Below are 17,954 nucleotides of genomic sequence, written 5' to 3'. Positions count from 1 at the left end.
CGGGGTGGTGGCAGCTCCAGCTGCAGAGAGGGGACTGGAGCAGAACATCCCAGTAACATCACAGACTGAGGCAGCACAGCCCGTTCGTTCCCAACACGAGTTCCTACAGGCTTCAGGATTAGGAGACTCAAGAAATCATGAATCACACCACAAATCCTGCCTTTTTAGAGCTATTTTGGTGTCATTTCGTGCATCCACGTGAGTGAGATTCCCCTGCTGCCCCGGGGCCGGGGTGAATGACCAGTGACTTCCAAGAGCCTTTTGGGAGTGTGAAACCCAAACCCTCGGCAGGAAGAGAATCCAGGAAAGGTTTCTCACTATGTGACCTTTGCCTGCCTTGGGAACAGCCGGCACTATAGGATTTCCATACATCCTTTCACCCACTGCCTGTGCCGACGGAGCTGGGGCTGCACCCAAATCTGCACACAGAGCCTGCATGGGGCACCCTGAGGCCTCCAAGCCCCCAGGTGTCCCCTCACGTGGCCAGACCCCGTGGCCCTGCTGGACACTGGGACAGCCCCAGTCACGCCACCTCCCGTGGGAGCCAAGTGCCTTGGCAGGGAACACCAGGGCAGATTAAATTATCAGCAGGTCCACGTGCCCCACGCATGGGGGTGAAACCTACACCTGTTGGAACGTCAGCAGGGACAGGGACATGGGGCACGGGCCCCCTGATCCACAGGGGCCACAGAAGAGTGACAGATCCTAAATGGAGCAAATCCCCTGGAGCCGGAGCTGAGCTGGAGGTGAACCCACCCTGGCCAGCCAGGGGGCTGGCTGCCATCCACTGGCATTTGGCTGGTGATTCCCCCGGCTCAAATTCAGCTGGATCTCGGCTCCAGGGGGCCACAGGCAGTCGGAAAGCCCACGGTGCTCCCAGGGGAAATGAGCTCCCTGCTCTGGTGTTCTCTGGAATGTGGCGCTTTGGGACCCGGCTCCCCCTGTCCCCAGGAGTGAGGGATCTCAGGCAAGAGGAGCTGGGGACTGCCCCAGCCTGGGAACACCCCACAAACCATCCCTAGATCTCCCTCCATGCCCACAGCGAGCTCACCCACCTGCACTGGGGCTCATAAGGGAAAAAAAATCAATTCCCCCTCAAATTAAGGAAACCCCTCTGGGATGGGAGCACAGTGGGGGAGTTGTCACCATGGGGCACATCCTTATCCCCCTCCCAACCCCTGTCCCTCCATGGCAGGAGCTGAGGCAGCTGCCCCGCTACACAGAAACCTTTATTCTGAGAAAAGGGGGAGCCAGGGCTGGGACAGGGGGACAAGGGCTGCAGCACCCTGGGGGGAATGTGGGGAGCACTCCCAGGGGGCTGCGGAGCGTGAGGCCACGCAGGGATCAGTCCTTGGTCCCAGCCCATGCGTGGCTGCTGCTGTAGTGCAGAGGAGGGGGGCTCTGCCCACTGACCCCCCCACGGGGCACTGGGGCAGCTCGGGGACCCGGGGAGGAGCAGGACAAACGTCCCGGAGCGCGGCGGCGGTGACGGGGAGCGCAGGGACACGAGCCAGGCAGGAGCTGCACGCAGGAAGCCAAACCCCGGGGTGGCACAGCCCCAGCCCCCCGAGGTGGGGGCTCCAGGGAGGCACAAGCACCCCCTGCACACCGGGGGACACCGCCCGGGGGCGAGCAGGGAGCAGCGGAACCCCCGGGGCCGGCCGGGTTAGCGGATGCTGCCGTCGCCCTCGCTGCTCTGCAGCTTCTCCCGCTCGATGGACCACACCAGCTCCTGCACAAACTTCATCTCCGAGGCCACCTGCTTGGCCAGGGCCTCGTAGTGGTTCTCCAGCTTGCGGTAGCGCCGCTTGAGCCCGTTGGCCGCCTGCACCACGCTCTTGGTCTCCTCCTGCGCCTGCTTCTTCAGCGCCTCCGTCTTCTGCAGCTCCTGCCGGATCTGCCGCAGGTCCTGGCTGATGCTCTCGTTCTCCTCTTTGTACCACGACTCCTTCTCCTCGTAGATGGACAGCAGCGCCTCGATGTCCTCCTGGAAGGACTTCTTGTTCCTCTCCAGCTCTCGGAGGCTCTCCTCGGCCGCAGCCACCTCCTCCATGACCTTGGAGAAGCGCTCGAAGTTGATGTAGGTGTTGTTGGGGGGCATGCTGGAGTGGGATTTGATGGTGTACTCCTTCAGGCGCGTGGTCTTCAGCCGGCGCCGCTCGGGCTTCTTGCAGCTGTCCTCGTTGCGGACGTTCCTCCTCTTGATCACCTGTGGCAGGGACAGTTGTGGCTGCAGCACCCACCCACAGGCAGTGACACCAAACCAGCCCCCACAGGGGTGGGGGAGCAGCAGAGACCCGGCCCTGGGGGGGTCAAGCACCCAAAAAGTGACGATTCTTTAACTTCTCACCTTAATCCAAGGGTGCTCCAGGCTCTGGGCGATGGTCATTCGCTTCCTGAAAACACAGCAAGGCTGGGATCAGGGCAGAGGCTTTGCTCCTCTCTCCCCTGTTAAAGCCCTGGAAAAGCAGCTTGGATGCTGTGATTGCCTTTGGGGTCTGGCTAAGCCTCGCTGCACTCAGGGACCCCCAGGCAGCCCCCAACCCCTCAAACTGCCTCCCAAGAGAAACACAGGCAGAGGATCCCGTGGGAACCTCCTGACCCCACTGCTCCTCCCCAAACCCTGAGCCCTGGGGGCCCAGCTCAAACCCTCCCAAACCCCAGTGGAGCTACTGCACCCTCAGGGTGATCCCAGAATTCACCCCACCCTGGCGCAGGCAGGAGAGAGGGAGCTGCCTGTACACAGCAGGTTGGGCAGGAGGGACTGACCCCTCTCCCACAGGAACCCCCAGCTCTGCTCCCTGTCCCTCACTTGGGGTCCTTGACGAGCAGGCGGCGGATGAAGTCCTTGGCCAGCTCGCTGGTGTTGCTGAAATATTCCTCATCGAAGTCGTAGTTGACAGCAGAGATGTTGGTCAGTGTCTCCTGCTTTGTCTCCCCCAGGAACGGGGAGGCTCCGCTCAGCCTGAGGAGAGAGTGGGTTGGGACACCCCAAAAAGGCTCCAGCCCGAGGTGGGGGGCTCATCCTGCAGCCCTGTCCCCTCCAGAGCTGCCTTATACTCACAGGATGTAGGTGATGACCCCGATGCTCCTGGAAGAGAGAGGGAGAGGAGGCTGAAGTCACACAGAGCTTTTGGCACCCACCAGCACGAGGGGATTGGCTGCTGGAGCCATGGCAAGGGGCTCAGGAGGGGAATCACTCACCACATGTCAGCCTCCAGCCCCAGGGGCTCGTAGTTCACAATTTCTGGGGCTTTAGGAGGAAAGGGGAGAAAATGGGTTTATTGTGGGGGAAGGAAACCTGGCCCCATGGACACATCCTGGCAGCAGCACCAGAGTGCTGGGTGTCTCTCCAGGATTAATCCAAAGCTTTCACTACCCCAAGGGATACTCACCTACAAACTCTGGGGTCCCAAAGATATTCTTGAACTCATTCCCAGCCTCGATCTTGTGGGCGATCCCGAAGTCGATGAGTTTGATGCGAGGGTTTGGCACGTTCTTGTCCAGCAGCATGATGTTCTCTGGCTGTGGGGGGAGAGAAGCTGCCTCTGTCCCTACACACCAGCCTGGGGGAGCTGCCCTGGGCTCCTCATTCCAGAGGAGAGGATGAGTAACTCAAGCTGGGATAGATCCCAAGCACCAGCCCCACTGTACTGCAGGAGTGCACTGACCCCCAGTCCTCAGTGCTGATTTCCAGAGCCCACCTGGGGGCTCACCCTCCTCCTAGAGCTGAACACGGGGTGTCTGCAGCTCCCAGAGCCCAGCTGGGGGTTCATCCCTGCTCCTAGAGCTGAACACAGGGTGTCTGTAGCTCCCAGAGCTCACCTGGGGGCTCATCCCTGCTCCCAGTGGGATGTCTGCAGCTCCCAGAGCCCACCTGGGGGCTCACCCTCCTCCTAGAGCTGAACACGGGGTGTCTGTAGCTCCCAGAGTCCAGCTGGGGGTTCATCCCTGCTCCCAGAGCTGAACACGGGGTGTCTGTAGCTCCCAGAGCCCAGCTGGGGGCTCATCCCTGCTCCCAGTGGGGTGTCTGCAGCTCCCAGCGCTCACCTTCAAGTCGAAGTGGGCGATGCGCTTGGAGTGCAGGTAGTGCACCCCGTCCAGGATCTGCTTGAGGAACTGGGTGGCCTCTTCCTCCGTCAGGGATTCCTTCTCGGCCAGGAAATCGAAGAGCTCCCCTCCGGACACCAGCTCCAGGATGAGCACCACGTCGGTCTTGTTCTCGAAGATGTCGTGCAGGGTGATGATGTTGGGGTGCTGGATCTCGCGCAGGATGTCCACCTCGCGCTCGATCTCCTCGCGGCTCACGCCCCTGCGGCTGGACGACAGCCGCCGCTTCTTGATGAACTTGGCCGCGTACTCCAGGCCCGTCTTCCTCTCCCGGCACTTCCGGACGATGGCGAACTGGCCGCTGGGGAGAGAGGAGAGGAGAGGAGAGGAGAGGAGAGGAGAGGAGAGGAGAGGAGAGGAGAGGAGAGGAGAGGAGAGGAGAGGAGAGGAGAGGAGAGGAGAGGAGAGGAGAGGAGAGGAGAGGAGAGGAGAGGAGAGGAGAGGAGAGGAGAGGAGAGGAGAGGAGAGGAGAGGAGAGGAGAGGAGAGGAGAGGAGAGGAGAGGAGAGGAGAGGAGAGGAGAGGAGAGGAGAGGAGAGGAGAGGAGAGGAGAGGAGAGGAGAGGAGAGGAGAGGAGAGGAGAGGAGAGGAGAGGAGAATTGTAAATGCAGGTGAACCCAGTGGGAAGAAATGCTGATGTCTGATTCAGAAGGCTGAATGATTTCTTCATTAGAACTGCACTACAATACATTAATATTAAAGGAGATACTAAAAGTACAAACGTGCTTTTTTTAACTACCATATCTAACTCACAACTCGTGCCCCTCTCTTAGAATCCAGCCACAGGTGGGTTGGGTTGGATTGGATTGGGTTGGATTGGATTGGCCACCAGGCCCAAACAATCCTCACCAGAATCCAACCAAGCAATCACCTCAAGTAAACAATTCTCCAAACATATTCCACGTGGGAAAAACAAGGAGCAGAAATAGAAATTGTTTTCTCTTTCTTTCTCTCTGTGCTCTTCTATGAAAAATCCTGAAAGAAAGAAGAATGTACCTGCAGGAGAGGAGAGAGGAGAGAGGATGTCCTCACTGGAAGCAGCTCCAGGATGGGGACTGCAGGATGCAGTTCCCCCCAGGAATGCCATCAGCTGGGATTGCATGCCCTGACATCGGCCAGGGTGGAGGAAGGAAATTCCTCTCAGGAATGTGGCAGCTGCCAATCCTCCCTGGGCTGTTCAGGTGCTGCTGTGATCACCCCCAATCCCAGCCAGGAGCCCCCAGGAGCAAATCCCAGAGCTCAGTGGTCCAGGGAGACCCTAAAGCCCTGATGGAGAAGGCATGTGGAGGGGAAATTCTGGAAATCAGTGACTGCACCTGGATCTGAGACTCCTTTATACACCCCTGGATCATGGCCAGGGAGGCTCCTTTACACCTTTAAACAGCCCTGGACCGTGCCCAGGGACACACACAGCCCTGGGGGGCAGAGTGGGGTCCAGCCATGGGCACCACATCCCTCCCCGTGGCTCACAACCAACCACAGCCACAGAGAAGCAAAAGAACCTGGAACAACTTCCAGAAGTTCCTCTGCTTAAAAAAAAAAAAACAAAAACAAAACCAAAAAAAAAAAACCGCTTAAGTGACCCAAAACGGTTTTGCTGCCCAAGTGCCCGAGGAGGAGCCACGGCGTGGGGCTGGCGCCGCCTCTGCATCGCGGCTGATTAAATCCCATCTGCGGGCTCTGAGTCACCCTGGATCCCTCCCACAGGCGCCCAGGAGGGCCGGAAGCCGCCAGCCCCGGACCGGAGCTCCACCGGGAGCAACGTTAATTAATTAACGCCTTTTTTTTTTTTTTTTTTTTTTTTTTTTAATCTCTATCTGCTGGAGGTGCCTGACTCCGCACAGCCCTGGCCCTGCTGCCTACAGAGGGGGCACAGAGACACCGCAGGGATCCGGCCGGACCCAGTGAAGCTCCCAGCAGGGCTGCGGCCATGGAAACCCCCCCAGAACGCAGCGGGATGTCCCTCACCTGCCCAGCTCCTCTCCCATCTCATAGAAGTCCTCCACGCTCTCCTGGCGGAAGGTGGACATGGCTGCGGGGCCCTCTGGAGCGGGAGCCGCCCCGCTGCTGCCAGCGCTGGATGTCAGGAGCGGGGAGCAGCCGGGGATCAGCACCTGTGGCACCGGGAAAAAGGGGGGGGCTGTGTCCCAGGAGCTCCCACCAGCACCCAGCGCGGGGACCCCGAGTGCCCGGGGGATGCACGGCCCCGGGCTGGGCGGTGCCGAGCCACGGGCTAGCCCCGGGGATGTCCCCCGGCCTCACCACACCCCAGAACCCAGGGGAGAGAGAAGGGAAGGGGGGCACAGCCTTTCCCTGCTCCACAGGCCCCACACCCGCTGTCCACCCAGTCCTCCTCATCCCTTCCCTGGCCCTCTTCCCCTCCTATCCCAATCTTCCACTGACTCTCCCTGCCCCACAGCCCCCCCCCAAACCCCCACAGGCCCCACTCCGCTCCCAATCCCTGCACATCCCTTTCCTGCCCCACAGCCCCTCCCCACTCCAGTTCCCCAGAGCCCCTCTCACACCCACAGCCCCCCAATCCCTCCACATCCCCCTCAGCCTAATCCCTACCCCTCCTTTTCCAGCCCCACGGCCCCTCCCAATCCCGATCCCACAGGCCCCACAACCCCGACCCACAGCCCTCCCCATTCCTCCCATTCCTCCCCCACCCCACCCCACAGGCCTCAACCCCCACACACCCCTCCCCGCGCCATCCCTCCCTCCCCAGCCCACCCAGCCTCCCTCCATCACCCCTCTCGCACCCGCACAGCCCCTCACCTCCCCTCCCGGCCCCACATCGCCCCTCACAGACCCCTCATTAGCACCGGCCCCCCTTCCCAACCTGGGCCGCCGCCGCCCGCGTCGCCGCCGCCACATTCCACCACAGCAGGCCCCGCCCCTTCTCACACAAACCCCGCCCGTCTCCGCATAGAGCCCCGCCCACACCGCAGCATCCTCATGCGCCCAAGCCCCGCCCACTCCCCGCCAGAGACCCCGCCCCGCCGCTCGGCTTGTGGGCGGAGCCAAGAGTGCACCAACCCTTCACCCCCACCAGAGGGCGCCACCCTCACCCTTAGAAACACCCAAAAATTTCACTTTTCTTCACCATTTATCCAATTTTATTAATTCCAGTGGCACTAATACAGGCGGCGATGGGCACGACGGACAGTCACGCTGCAGATAAGGCATCCTCACCCCCTCTCTCTTTCCCCCCATTTTCCTTGTCCTCTTTAAGCACGCCCCACTCCCTTCCAGGCCATTCTGCAGCAGTACTTCTTTTTTTTTTTTTTTTTTTTGAGTCAAATAAATACAGAATTGGGCAGATCTAGTGGAAATGTTTTAGTTACAATGGCAAAGATGAGTCATGTGCAACACAGAAACCTATAAGGCTTTTTTTTTTTTTTTTTCTTTTTGTTTGTTTTCCTCATTTGAAGTTCTCAAAATCGCTATGAAACCCATTTAATTAACAAGATGGTGGTCACGGGCGTCTACCCCCTGGCGGCATGGGTGATAACGCTAATTAATTAAATTTTTCCTGCTCTCCCAGAGTTCCATGAGTTTCATTAGAGTTTGTCCAGGAAGTTGTCGAGGGCAGGGATTCCTTCCTTCAGCCCTTTGCGTTTGCGGGTCTCGGCCACCACCTGGCACGGCCGGCTGGCACTGTCGAAGGGGTCCCCGGGCAGGATCTGCCAGTGGTCGAAGACGCACTGGGGGAAGGCCTGGCCCCCCGTGTTGGACCTCAAATCTGCTGTGAAACCTGCGAGGGACAAGACAAAAAAGTGAGGTAGGAGAGGAGTGGTCGTGGTTCAATGTTGCTTCCATGGATAGAGCACGGGAGCAGCTCTCAAAAGCCTCCTGAGATCCCGACCAATGTGAGGTGGGAACGGAAAAAAGTCTCCAAGAAGAACTCTGAGATGCTGCCTAAAACTGGAGAGGGGCTTTGGACAAACATATGGAAGGACAGGACACAGGGAATGGCTTCACACTGCCAGGTGGGATATTGGGAAGGAATTCCTGGCTGGGAGGGTGGGAAGGGGCTGGGATGGAATTCCCAGAGCAGCTGGGGCTGCCCCTGCATCCCTGGAAGTGTCCAAGGCCAGGTTGGAGCAGCCTGGGACAGTGGAAGGTGTCCCTGCCCCTGGCAGGGGTGGCACTGGAAGACCTGGAAATGTCCCTTCCAACCCAAAACGTTCTGCAACCTTGGTCTCTTCTCCCAGGCAACGAGTGACAGGATGAGAGGAAACACCCCTAAGCTGTACCAAGGGAGGGCTGGAGATTTCTAGGAAAATTCCTTCTCCAGAAGGATGGTCAAGGACTGGCACAGCTGCCCAGGGCAGTGCTGGAGATCCCCTCTCTGGAGGGCTTTCAAAGCCCTCTAAAGTGTGGATGTGGCACCTGGGGACACGGTTCAGTGTCACACGGTGCTGGGTGAACAGCTCAACTCAAGGATCCCTTGAGGTCCTTGCCAAGGCTCTCCCTGCCAGGATGGCTCCAGGACTCACCGAAGGACTCGTTGACAGGCAGGTAGGCCTTGACCACGAACATGGGGGTCCCGGCCACCTGGGTCTCCTCAAACACGTGGCCACGCTTCCTGTTCAGCACCCCGTAGATGCCTCCCACCACCTGCTCCGGGCACTGCAGGAGAGACTGGAGTCAGGACTGCACCCACCTGCTGTCCCCCCTGCCCCATCCCCTGCGGGCTGGCAGGGGCTCCTCACCTGGATCTCCACCAGGTAGATGGGCTCCATGAGGCGTGGCTGGGCGGTGAGCACGCAGGCGTAGAGGCAGCGCCGGGCCGTGGGGATGATCTGGCCGCCGCCGCGGTGGATGGCGTCGGCGTGCAGGGTCACGTCGTGCACGTCGAAACGCACGGCGCGCATGTTCTCCTCGCACAGCACCCCCTGCCAGGGCACAACGGGGTCACACATCACCACCCCGGGGCACTCGGTGTCCCCAGGTGGGGTGCTGCTGCTCACTTGGCTCGCAGGAGCTCTGCAGGAGCCCAGGAGCCACTCAGCCACTTGACATCCTCGCTCAGGAATGAGCTTCAAACCTACAAAGGTTGGACTCTGGGAGATCTCTCCCAACCCAAGGGTTCTGTGGAGCACCAGCTCCCACCCCAGTGCCACCACTGCAGCATCCTCGTGATCTGAGGTTCAAGCCACAAGAGCTGTCACACATTTATGGTGCTGAAACCCAAGTATCTGGCCAAGGGAAATGTTTTTTTTTTTTTTTTTGTCTTGGTGATGTCAAAGAAGTTGTTGGCTTGGAATCTCCTTCAGACTGAAACGAAGTGGTATACAGGAAAATGAATTCTTCCTGTTGCTGTTCCCAGTTTGTCAATTTACCCTGCAGTCCTCTCCTGTCTAATCCTGAAAATAATTGGAAGACCCGACCAGATCCCTGTCAAGACCCTCAGACCACCTTTCCTCCTGCCACCTATTGTGCTATTCACTGGATTGTTAAGATGTTACATTTTGCTCCACCAGAAGCATAAAAAAAATACAGATGTGTAGAGGCACAGATGCCACCCCTCACCTCCTTGGTGGCCCACTGGAAGCCGGCCACCACGCTGTCCTTGATCTCGTTGAGGTACTGCACTCCCTTGGTGATGTCGGTGAGGATGTTGGGGCCGGTGCCGTCGGGCCCGAAGCACCAGATCTTCCTGGCCTCGGTGACGTCCCACTCGTACTTCTCGGCCAGGTACCGCGCCCGCTGCTTCAGCTCCTGCCGGGCCGACACCTCGCCCTTGTCGATGTCCTCGGCCAGGCCGTCGGGGAAGGGCCGGGCCTTCATGTACAGCCGGTTGTGTTTGTTGGGGGACTTGGAAAGGCACATCACGTTGGACTCCTCGCTGACCGTCTCGCGGTAGGACACCACGGGATCTGATTTCTGCGGGGACAGAGCGGGGTGTGAGGCACCAAAGCCGGCCAAACGCCCACCCCGAGCTCAGCCAGCGCTCGGCCTCTCTACCTTAATGGGGATGCAGGCGTGGTCCTCCTCCAGGTCCTTCAGGCAGATCTCCAGGTGCAGCTCCCCAGCGCCAGCGATGATGTGCTCCCCAGACTCCTCAATGATGCACTGGGAACACCAGGAACAGCAGGTGAAGCTTCAGAACGAGCCACAGCCACCTGCAACTCTCTCTGTGTTGTGTTTGACTCACAGAGCTACTTCTAGATGTTCTCCCCACTCATCTGGGGGTATCACAGCACCAAGCCAGGATGCAAGGCAGTGATACTCAACTCAAGACTTCCCCAGGACTTGAGGCAGCACCCCTGGATCCATTCCAGCCACTCACCTGCACCATGGGGTCAGACTTGGCCAGGCGCTTCAGCCCCTCCACCAGCTTGGGCAGGTCGGCCGGGTTCTTGGCCTCCACGGCCACGCGCACCACGGGGCTGACGCTGAACTTCATGACCCTCATGTTGTGGGCGTGCTCGAAGGTGGTGATGGTTCCGGTCTTCACAAGGAACTGGTCCACGCCGACCAGCCCCACGATGTTTCCACAAGGCACGTCCTCGATGGGCTCCACGTAGCGGCCCATCATGAGAATGGTCCTACAGGGAAAGTTGGATTAGTGAGGTCGGGAAGGAGATCCCACTCAGCCCATAGCCAAGCACCTTGACAAGCCTCAGACATGAGAACAGACCTGAGACAGCATCAGAATCCCTCAACACCCCAGCAAGGACACACCTTTGAATTGGCTTCAGGTACAGATCCTCCTTCTTGCCAGGTGTGTAGTTTGGTCCCATGATTCTGACTTTCAAGCCAGTTGAGACGAGACCAGAGAAGACACGGCCAAAAGCGTAGAAACGTCCCTTGTCAGAGGTTGGCACCATTTTGGAGATGTACATCATCAGGGGGCCTTTGGGGTCACAGTTCTTAATGCCTGGGAGGGGGAGAGAGAGAGGTATTGATGTATCTGGCACCCACCCCAAAACCCCAACTCAAGACCTGTCCCAGCCCAAGGGCTTCTGTCTGGACAAGAGAAAATGGAGAATGGCTTCCCACTACCAGAGGGCAGGGATAGGTGGGATATTGGGAAGGGATTGTTCCCTGGGAGGGAGGTGAGGCCCTGGCACAGGGTGCCCAAAACAGCTGTGGCAGCTCCTGGATCCCTGGCAGTGTCCAAGGCCAGGTTGGACGGGGCTTGGAGCAGCCTGGGACAGTGGAAGGTGTCCCTGCCACAGCAGGAGATGGGGCTGACTTTCAAGATCTCTTCCAACCCAATCTATTCTGAGATTCCATAGAAGATCGTATCACCAAGAAATGTTTTCAACAAATAGAAGTTCAGATGGACCCTCTGGCTACTCTGAGATTACTCAGCCAGCTCAGTGCTCCAGAAGAAAGCTGTGAGCCACTAGAACTGTTCGATCCATGCTAGAAAAGCTACAGACTCAATTCCAGACACTCCTGAGCCGAGCACGTGGAGAACAAACTGGTTACAGGCGTGCTGGAGCTGGGGCCTGGCAGCAAAGCAGCTCATCCTACCTATGGCAGCCTCATCGTCAGGGGGGCCCTCGTAGAGCAGCTCGCAGCGATACTTCTGGGCTGTGACGGGGGAAGGCAGGTGGATGGTGATCATCTGCAGCAGGGCATCTCCAGCTGGCAGCCACCGCCTCATCACGGCCTGGGCAGAGCAGCAGGACCCAGTCAGAGTGTTCACAACAAGGGTTCACCTCCCCGTCCTTCCCCACCTCCCAGGTAGGTTGATGTTGACACAGCTGGAGCAGCACAACTGCTCAGCTGCTCCCCAGAGGACTCAGACCAGCCTCACCTTCAGCAGGGGTTTGCCCTCCTTGTCCTTGTCCTCGCTGTCCAGCTTGATGTCCAGTTTCTCAATCAGTTTAGCCGCCTCTTCTTTCTTGAAGTTCATGATTGCATCGAAAACCTGCGACAAGAGCAGCCGTTGGAGCGCTGCCGTGACCCAGTTTGGAGCAACTGCACCACTGCACCTGCAGAGAATTCCTGCTCCTCCTCAGCACCCAGCCTGCCCCCAGGAGACACAGCCCCTGTGCCCCCAGAGTAACCAGGTGTGTCAGACAGCTGAATTTCTTCAATCAAACAAGTCAGGTCAAAGTGAAGAAATTTTCCATCATCACGCACGGAACAGAAGCGCAGAGCGGGAGGTGCCGGCCGAGGAGGAACCCTGAGGAACTCACCTTGAAGATGGGGTCAAGGATGAGCTGGCAGAAGGTCCTGGGCAGTTTCTTTCCATCAGGGCTGGTGGCAGATTTGCTGAACTTGCCAGTAGCAGGGTCAAAGTATCTGCAGAGAGAAGGAAATCAGACAAATGTCCATGCTCAGGTCAGCTACAGACACACAGTGTGTTCTGCCTGCTCAGGGCAGAGCCAAGGGCTGCTCAGGAAGAGCCATTTCCTGCTTTCCTCCTCATCCAGCTTTCCAGCACTCACTAAAATGTAATTAACTCCTGTTAAATCAGGCACAACCACGCCCTCCCCATCCTCTTTACCCATCCTCTGCAGTGTCAGGCCGCAGCTCAGAGGAGCTGATCTGGAATTCCAATCACCACCATTCCTTCCTCACCTGTCTCCCCACAGCTTCTTCATCATGTCCTCAACTTTCTTGGCACGCTCGGCTGGGCTGAGCTGGGCATCTCCCTTGGCAGCAAACTTTGCCACGTACATCTCAGCAAACTGCTTCAGGGTGAAGGCCCAGCCGTGCAGGCCCGAGCCAAAGCCCACGGTCCCGAGCACCGGGTCAATCTGAGAGGGAACAGCAGAGCTGGGTCAGGGGAGCAGCCCTCAGCCCACCCCATCCCAAAAACACCCCAGTACAAAATGGACCTTCAGGACACAAGATTCTGAAGTAGCTCTGTCCCAGTGACCACCTCTGAGGTCTGGGACAGGCACCATTTTAGCTTTGCACCACAGAACTGGGTTGGTTTTCCTCCACTCCCACCAGGTGTGTGCTCAGGTTCTCATGCAGGTAGGATTTCCATCCTTCCCAGGAGGATCAGGAAGGCATGGACACCTCCAGCTTCTCCTCAGAACCTGACACCCACAGCCCTGCTCCCTTCCCAGGAACCCAGCAGCAGAGCAGGTAGGAAGGTAACATTAAAGACCACCCCATTCCACCCCTGCCATGGGCAGGGACACCTTTCACAATCCCAGGGTGCTCCAAGCTCAGCCCAGCCTGACCTGGGGACTGGGCAGCCACAGCTGCTCTGGGCAACAATCCCAGCCTTTATTTGCTCAGGTCTTGAACAGGAAATTTGGGAGTGGAGCCAGCGAGAGCCCCAAGCTATCCCAAGCCTGGGAGTTCAGGCACCCTCAAGATCCCCCTGTCCTCCACTTGGGACAGAGAATTCTGACTGAGAAGGGAGCTGCTCCCTCTCAAAGTATCTCAATCCAATCCCAGCGCTCAGAGCCTCCCCTCACCATGATGTTGCCCATGGGGCCGCTCTCTCCCTCTCCGTAGGTGGAGATGATGACGTTGACGTTCTCCACGATGCGCTGGAAGGTCTGGTACAGCTCCTCCGGCTCCAGCTGCAGCTCCAGCAGCGCTCGGTCCATCTTGTTCATCATCAGCACAGGCTTGATCCTCTCGGCGATGGCCTGACGCAGCACGGTCTCTGTCTGCACGCACACGCCTGCCAAACACACAGTTATAGTTAGGAATGAGTTATCCCCATCTCCAAATCCCCCAAAATGCTCTCCCAGCTGCAGAAAACCTCACCAGAGACACAGTCCACGACGACCAGGGCACCGTCAGTGACTCGCAGAGCTGCAGTGACCTCTGAGGAGAAGTCCACGTGCCCAGGGGAGTCAATGAGGTTGATCAAGAAACCAGAGCCATCCTTGCTCTGCTTGATGAAGGCCAAGTCGTTCTCAGAGAGCTCATAAAACAGAGAAATGGCTCTGAAAGAAAGCAGAAACTATTAAAATGATGACTGAGCTCAGAATCATTTCCTCCCTAAAGCCCAGAAATGTTTTGCCCCACACAAACAGCTGCCACCACTGGAGGTGGCACCCAGTGCTCTGTTCCATGTCGGAGTTGGTGACCTTGGAAATCTTTTTCAACCTAAATGCTGGGCTCCAGGATTTCCTGAAGTGTATTCCAGGGAGGTCAGTGTGCGAGATAACAGGAGCACAGGCTACAACCTGTCCTTCCTAAACCATAACATCCTTCAGAATCCCAACCTCCTCCAACTCCCTGCAGTTCTCCAGCACCCATAAAGGGTTCCATTCCCAAATCGTGGATTTAGGCTTTTCCTACTAATCCCAACCATGTTCTCCACCCCTTTTCAGGCCCCTCAGAGTCCTCACACTCCCTGTGGCAGCACAGCCACCAGGTACACCCCCCAGAGATGCTCCCCACACCACACCCACGGGACATCCAACAATCCTGGTGCTGAACTGGGAGGGTGAAGCTCCTGCTTCCCCAGTGCCCAGCAAACAATTGCTCAATGACTGAGCAGAAGCCAATCAATACTTGCTCCACCACTCAAGACCCTCAGGAGCACAAGGTGAGCTTCTGGACTAGACCAAAGCCCAACAGCATCTCCTTCCACCTGCTGGAGGAGTCCAATCCCCTCATGAGCTCAGCCCAGGGAGCAGCAGGAGGCTGAGGGGAGGGCACTCACGTGGATTTGATGGTGATGCACCGTTCCTGCTCGTCCTTGCGGGTGTCGGTGAACCGGGTCTCCCCGGCCCGCGCCGAGGCGATGATCCCGGCCTTGCACACCAGGGAATCCGTCAGCGTGGACTTGCCGTGGTCCACGTGGGCGATCACCGACATGTTCCTGATGTTGGCCTTTTTGTCCATGATGGCCCGTATCTGGTCTACTGTGAAGTTCACCTTGAGGGAGGGGAGAAGGGGGACTCAGCGTGTACAAGAACAGCTTCGGCGATTCCAAGGAAGCCGAATCTCCCATAAATACCTGCCATGACCACGGTGACACCACCTCTGCCTGGGTGACAACACAACCCGCAGCAAGGGCGCCGCAGCGGGGCTGCAGCGCCAACCCCTCCCTGCCCCAGCGTCCCTCAAGCCGCGGTGTCAGCGGGTGCAGGGCGCAAAACGCCCCCAAGAACCGAGCCCGGGCCGGTGCCGGTGACAGTGACAGCCCAGACCGCAGCGTTACATAAGGCACGACCGGCACCGTAGCGCCCCGTGCCCGGCGCCACCACCGCGCTGCCACATCAGCGCGGCCGCTCCCGAGCCCCGCCGGGCAACGGCAGCCCCGGCACCGACACCGGCGGCTCCTGCCGGCCCCAGGGGTGTCACGGCAGCCGGGACCGGCCCCCTCTCGCCGCCCCACCCTCTCCCCGCAGCCGCGGCCCAGCCCGGCAGCACAGGCCGCGGCCGCCGCCGTGCGACCCGCGGCGCTCGCGGAACCGCCATCCCCGGCGATACGGGAAGCGCGACGGCCGCTCATCCCGGCGGGAGCGGCGGCGGGCGGCGGGGGCTCACCATGGTGGCGGATGGCGGCGGATGCTGCGGGGCGGGGGGGTCACGGCAATGGCGGCGGCTCGGCCCTGTCTCGCTGGCGAGCGCAGAGCGGGCGGAAGAGAGCGCTGACGTCAGCCGGCGCCTTCTTATACGGCGGTGCCACCGAGGGGCGGGGCCCGCGCCGAGCGCGTGCGCGGCCGCGCCGCTCTATCCCGCGGACTCTATGGTCGGGAGGCTGTTCCGCCTCGCCGGCACCACGTGGGTGTCACCGCGGCTGCACCGGGACTGCAGCGAGGCGACACCGGGGGAACAGCGACGTACAGCGACAGCCCCGCCCCGCCCGGGCTGCAGCGGGGGGAAAGTCCGCCCCTCCCGCTGCCGGTGTAGGAACCGTCTCGGGGCAGCGGGGCCGGTGAGGCCGCCCTCGGAGCGGTATCACCGAGCGGCAGGCGAGCACGGGGGCTCGGTCACTAGGAGAAGGCGGTAGGGCCGAGCCTGGTGGCAAGCAGGGGTCCGGGACACCGGTGGGTCCGGGACACCCAGCCCCGCCCCGGTCCCGCAGGGTGCCCGCAGTGCGCATGCTCCTGGCGGGCCGGTGCTGCAGCGCCCCCTGCTGGCGGGGAGGAGCGCGGGGGCACCGGGAGCGGCACCGGCCGGACCCGACCCCGCCGGGCCCGGTGTCACCGGGCTGGCACGGAGCCGCAGAGCTCGGGCTCCGAGCCTTCCCGTGCGCCCTCATCGGCCTTAGAGCCGACAGAAACCATGGAGCGAATGATGAGGGACACGGAGGAACATCCAGTGCCATGGCAGGGACGCCTTAAACCGTCCCAGGCTGCTCCAGCCCTGCCTTGGGCACTGCCAGGGATCCCAGCTGCGCTGGGAATTCCATCCCAGCCCCTCCCCACCGTCACAGGGAGGAATTCCTTCCCAAAATCCCATCCAACCTAACCCCTGGCAGTGTGAAGCCATTCCCTGTGTGCTGTCCCTCCATCCCTTGTCCGAAATCTCTCTTCCCGTATTTCTTGTTGGGTCCCTTCAGGTCCCGAAGGCCACAATGAGCTCGCCCCAAAACTTCTTCTTCTCCAGGCTGGACAATCCCAATTCTGTCCCTGGCAGATCCCAAATTCCCAGCGCATTCCCGGGCTGCCCAGGTGAGGCAGGGACAGGCAGGAGAGCCATGGGGCTGCACCCAGGATGGATTTGGGCCCCGCTCTCCCACCGTGACAGGAGGAATTATCAGCCTTTGGGGTTTCCATAGCAATCTGGGGGATTTTTAACACCAACCTGGGCTTTTCCCAGCCTAGAAGGGAAAACTGGGAAACCTGATGAACATCCCGCTCCTCCTGAGAAACTGTTAATTGCCTTTTTTATTTAATTAGCACGTGGGGTCGATGGCAAGGAGAGGAAGGTGCTGGAAAACCATTCCTAGTGCAGCGTTTCACCCCAAACACTGGAGTTACCCTGAAATCATCCAGTGCAACTCCTGGCCCTGCACAGACACCCCAACAACCCCACCCTGTCCCAGAGGGTTTTCCAAAAGCTCCTGGAGCTCTGGCAGGGTTGGGAATGTGCTGTTCCCTGGGGAGCCTGGGCAGTGCCCAGCACCCTTGGAGGAAGAACCTTCCCTGATCTCCATCCCAAACCCCTGAACCTTTCCCTGATCTCCATCCCAAACCCCAGAACCTTTCCCTGATCTCCATCCCAAATGCCCTGAACCTTTCCCTGATCTCCATCCCAACCCCCTGAACCTTTCCCTGATCTCCTTCCCAAACCCCAGAACCTTTCCCTGATCTCCATTCCAAATCCCAGAACTTGTCCCTGATCTCCATCCCAACTCCCTGAACCTTTCCCTGATCTCCATCCCAACCCCCTGAACCTTTCCCTGATCTCCATCCCAAACCCCTGGCACAGCTCCAGCTGTTCCCTGGCTCGTGTTCTTGCTCCCAGAGCAGAGATCAGAGCTGCCTATTGGGAAAAAGCTGCAAACTGCAATGTATTTATTATTATTATTATTATCGTTATTAGTGTTATTATCGTTATTATATGGAAGGTATTGTTAATAAGCGGTGGGTTCAGTCGCAGAAGGGGGCACAAACACTGACCGGAGAAGGCTCGGGGGTCTTTGGGATGTCGCTGCCACAGAGCGAATTTTGGCCAGGACATCCCCCCTGCCCAGCCCTTCCCCGGGAACCATCCCCATCCCTTCCTCTCCTAGATCCCCCCAGCGCTCCCCTCCTCACCGGGGTCGCCGGCGGAGCCTCGGGCCGAGCCCACCGGGCCCTGCCGTGCCCCGGGGGCACCCACCTGCCGCCATCTTGGGGGCAGCACCCACCGCCTGCCCACCCGCTCCCGCAGTGCCCGCAGAGCCGCCTCCATCCCCGCCCGCGCCGCTCCCATCCCCGCTCCCGCCGCCGTTCCCGCCCCCGGTGC

The 17,954-nt window shown here is 59.4% G+C and overlaps 2 protein-coding genes and 1 non-coding gene across 3 annotated transcripts; all 3 read right to left on the bottom strand.

The window, feature by feature from the left end:
* Positions 1 to 1,211: 1,211 nt before the first annotated feature.
* On the bottom strand, positions 1,212 to 7,019 carry DAPK3 (death associated protein kinase 3). The gene is made up of 9 exons (XM_053999503.1): positions 6,952 to 7,019; positions 6,078 to 6,223; positions 4,051 to 4,411; positions 3,396 to 3,525; positions 3,205 to 3,253; positions 3,065 to 3,091; positions 2,813 to 2,965; positions 2,351 to 2,396; positions 1,212 to 2,209 (listed from the first exon to the last, which is right to left on the bottom strand). The coding sequence occupies exons 2-9, from the start codon at positions 6,137 to 6,139 to the stop codon at positions 1,667 to 1,669; spliced, it is 1,371 nt and encodes a 456-aa protein (XP_053855478.1). The 5' UTR covers positions 6,140 to 6,223; positions 6,952 to 7,019; the 3' UTR covers positions 1,212 to 1,666.
* A 186-nt stretch (positions 7,020 to 7,205) lies between these two features.
* EEF2 (eukaryotic translation elongation factor 2) lies at positions 7,206 to 15,652 on the bottom strand. The gene is made up of 15 exons (XM_053999379.1): positions 15,546 to 15,652; positions 14,716 to 14,930; positions 13,809 to 13,990; positions 13,511 to 13,722; positions 12,657 to 12,835; positions 12,272 to 12,377; positions 11,887 to 12,000; positions 11,601 to 11,739; positions 10,803 to 10,998; positions 10,408 to 10,666; positions 10,083 to 10,190; positions 9,648 to 10,001; positions 8,828 to 9,010; positions 8,612 to 8,744; positions 7,206 to 7,866 (listed from the first exon to the last, which is right to left on the bottom strand). Exons 1-15 carry the CDS (start codon positions 15,546 to 15,548, stop codon positions 7,673 to 7,675), a joined length of 2,577 nt encoding a protein of 858 aa, XP_053855354.1. The 5' UTR covers positions 15,549 to 15,652; the 3' UTR covers positions 7,206 to 7,672.
* LOC128819537 (small nucleolar RNA SNORD37) lies at positions 12,146 to 12,214 on the bottom strand. Its single transcript, XR_008440723.1, has one exon. It is a non-coding gene; the product is annotated as a small nucleolar RNA SNORD37 (small nucleolar RNA).
* Positions 15,653 to 17,954: the final 2,302 nt, after the last annotated feature.

This window comes from Vidua macroura, chromosome 26 (assembly GCF_024509145.1).
Source record: "Vidua macroura isolate BioBank_ID:100142 chromosome 26, ASM2450914v1, whole genome shotgun sequence".
Taxonomy (NCBI): Eukaryota; Metazoa; Chordata; class Aves; order Passeriformes; family Viduidae; genus Vidua; species Vidua macroura.
This window is presented reverse-complemented; position numbering and strand designations above follow the sequence as displayed.

Bases quoted from the DNA above. Each gene is read 5' to 3' on its own strand.
- DAPK3 (XM_053999503.1), bottom strand. From the start codon at position 6,139: ATGTCCACCTTCCGCCAGGAGAGCGTGGAGGACTTCTATGAGATGGGA. The intron at 3,092-3,204 runs GTGAGTGATTCC...TCTCTCTTCCAG, and splicing joins GGGCTGGAGGCTGACATGTG to GAGCATCGGGGTCATCACCT. The intron at 2,397-2,812 runs GTGAGGGACAGG...CTGTGTTTTCAG, and splicing joins CTGCTCGTCAAGGACCCCAA to GAAGCGAATGACCATCGCCC.
- EEF2 (XM_053999379.1), bottom strand. The intron at 13,723-13,808 runs GTGAGGTTTTCT...TGTGTTTGGCAG, and splicing joins CGTCGTGGACTGTGTCTCTG to GCGTGTGCGTGCAGACAGAG. The intron at 10,999-11,600 runs GTAGGATGAGCT...TCCCCCTCCCAG, and splicing joins TGACGATGAGGCTGCCATAG to GCATTAAGAACTGTGACCCC.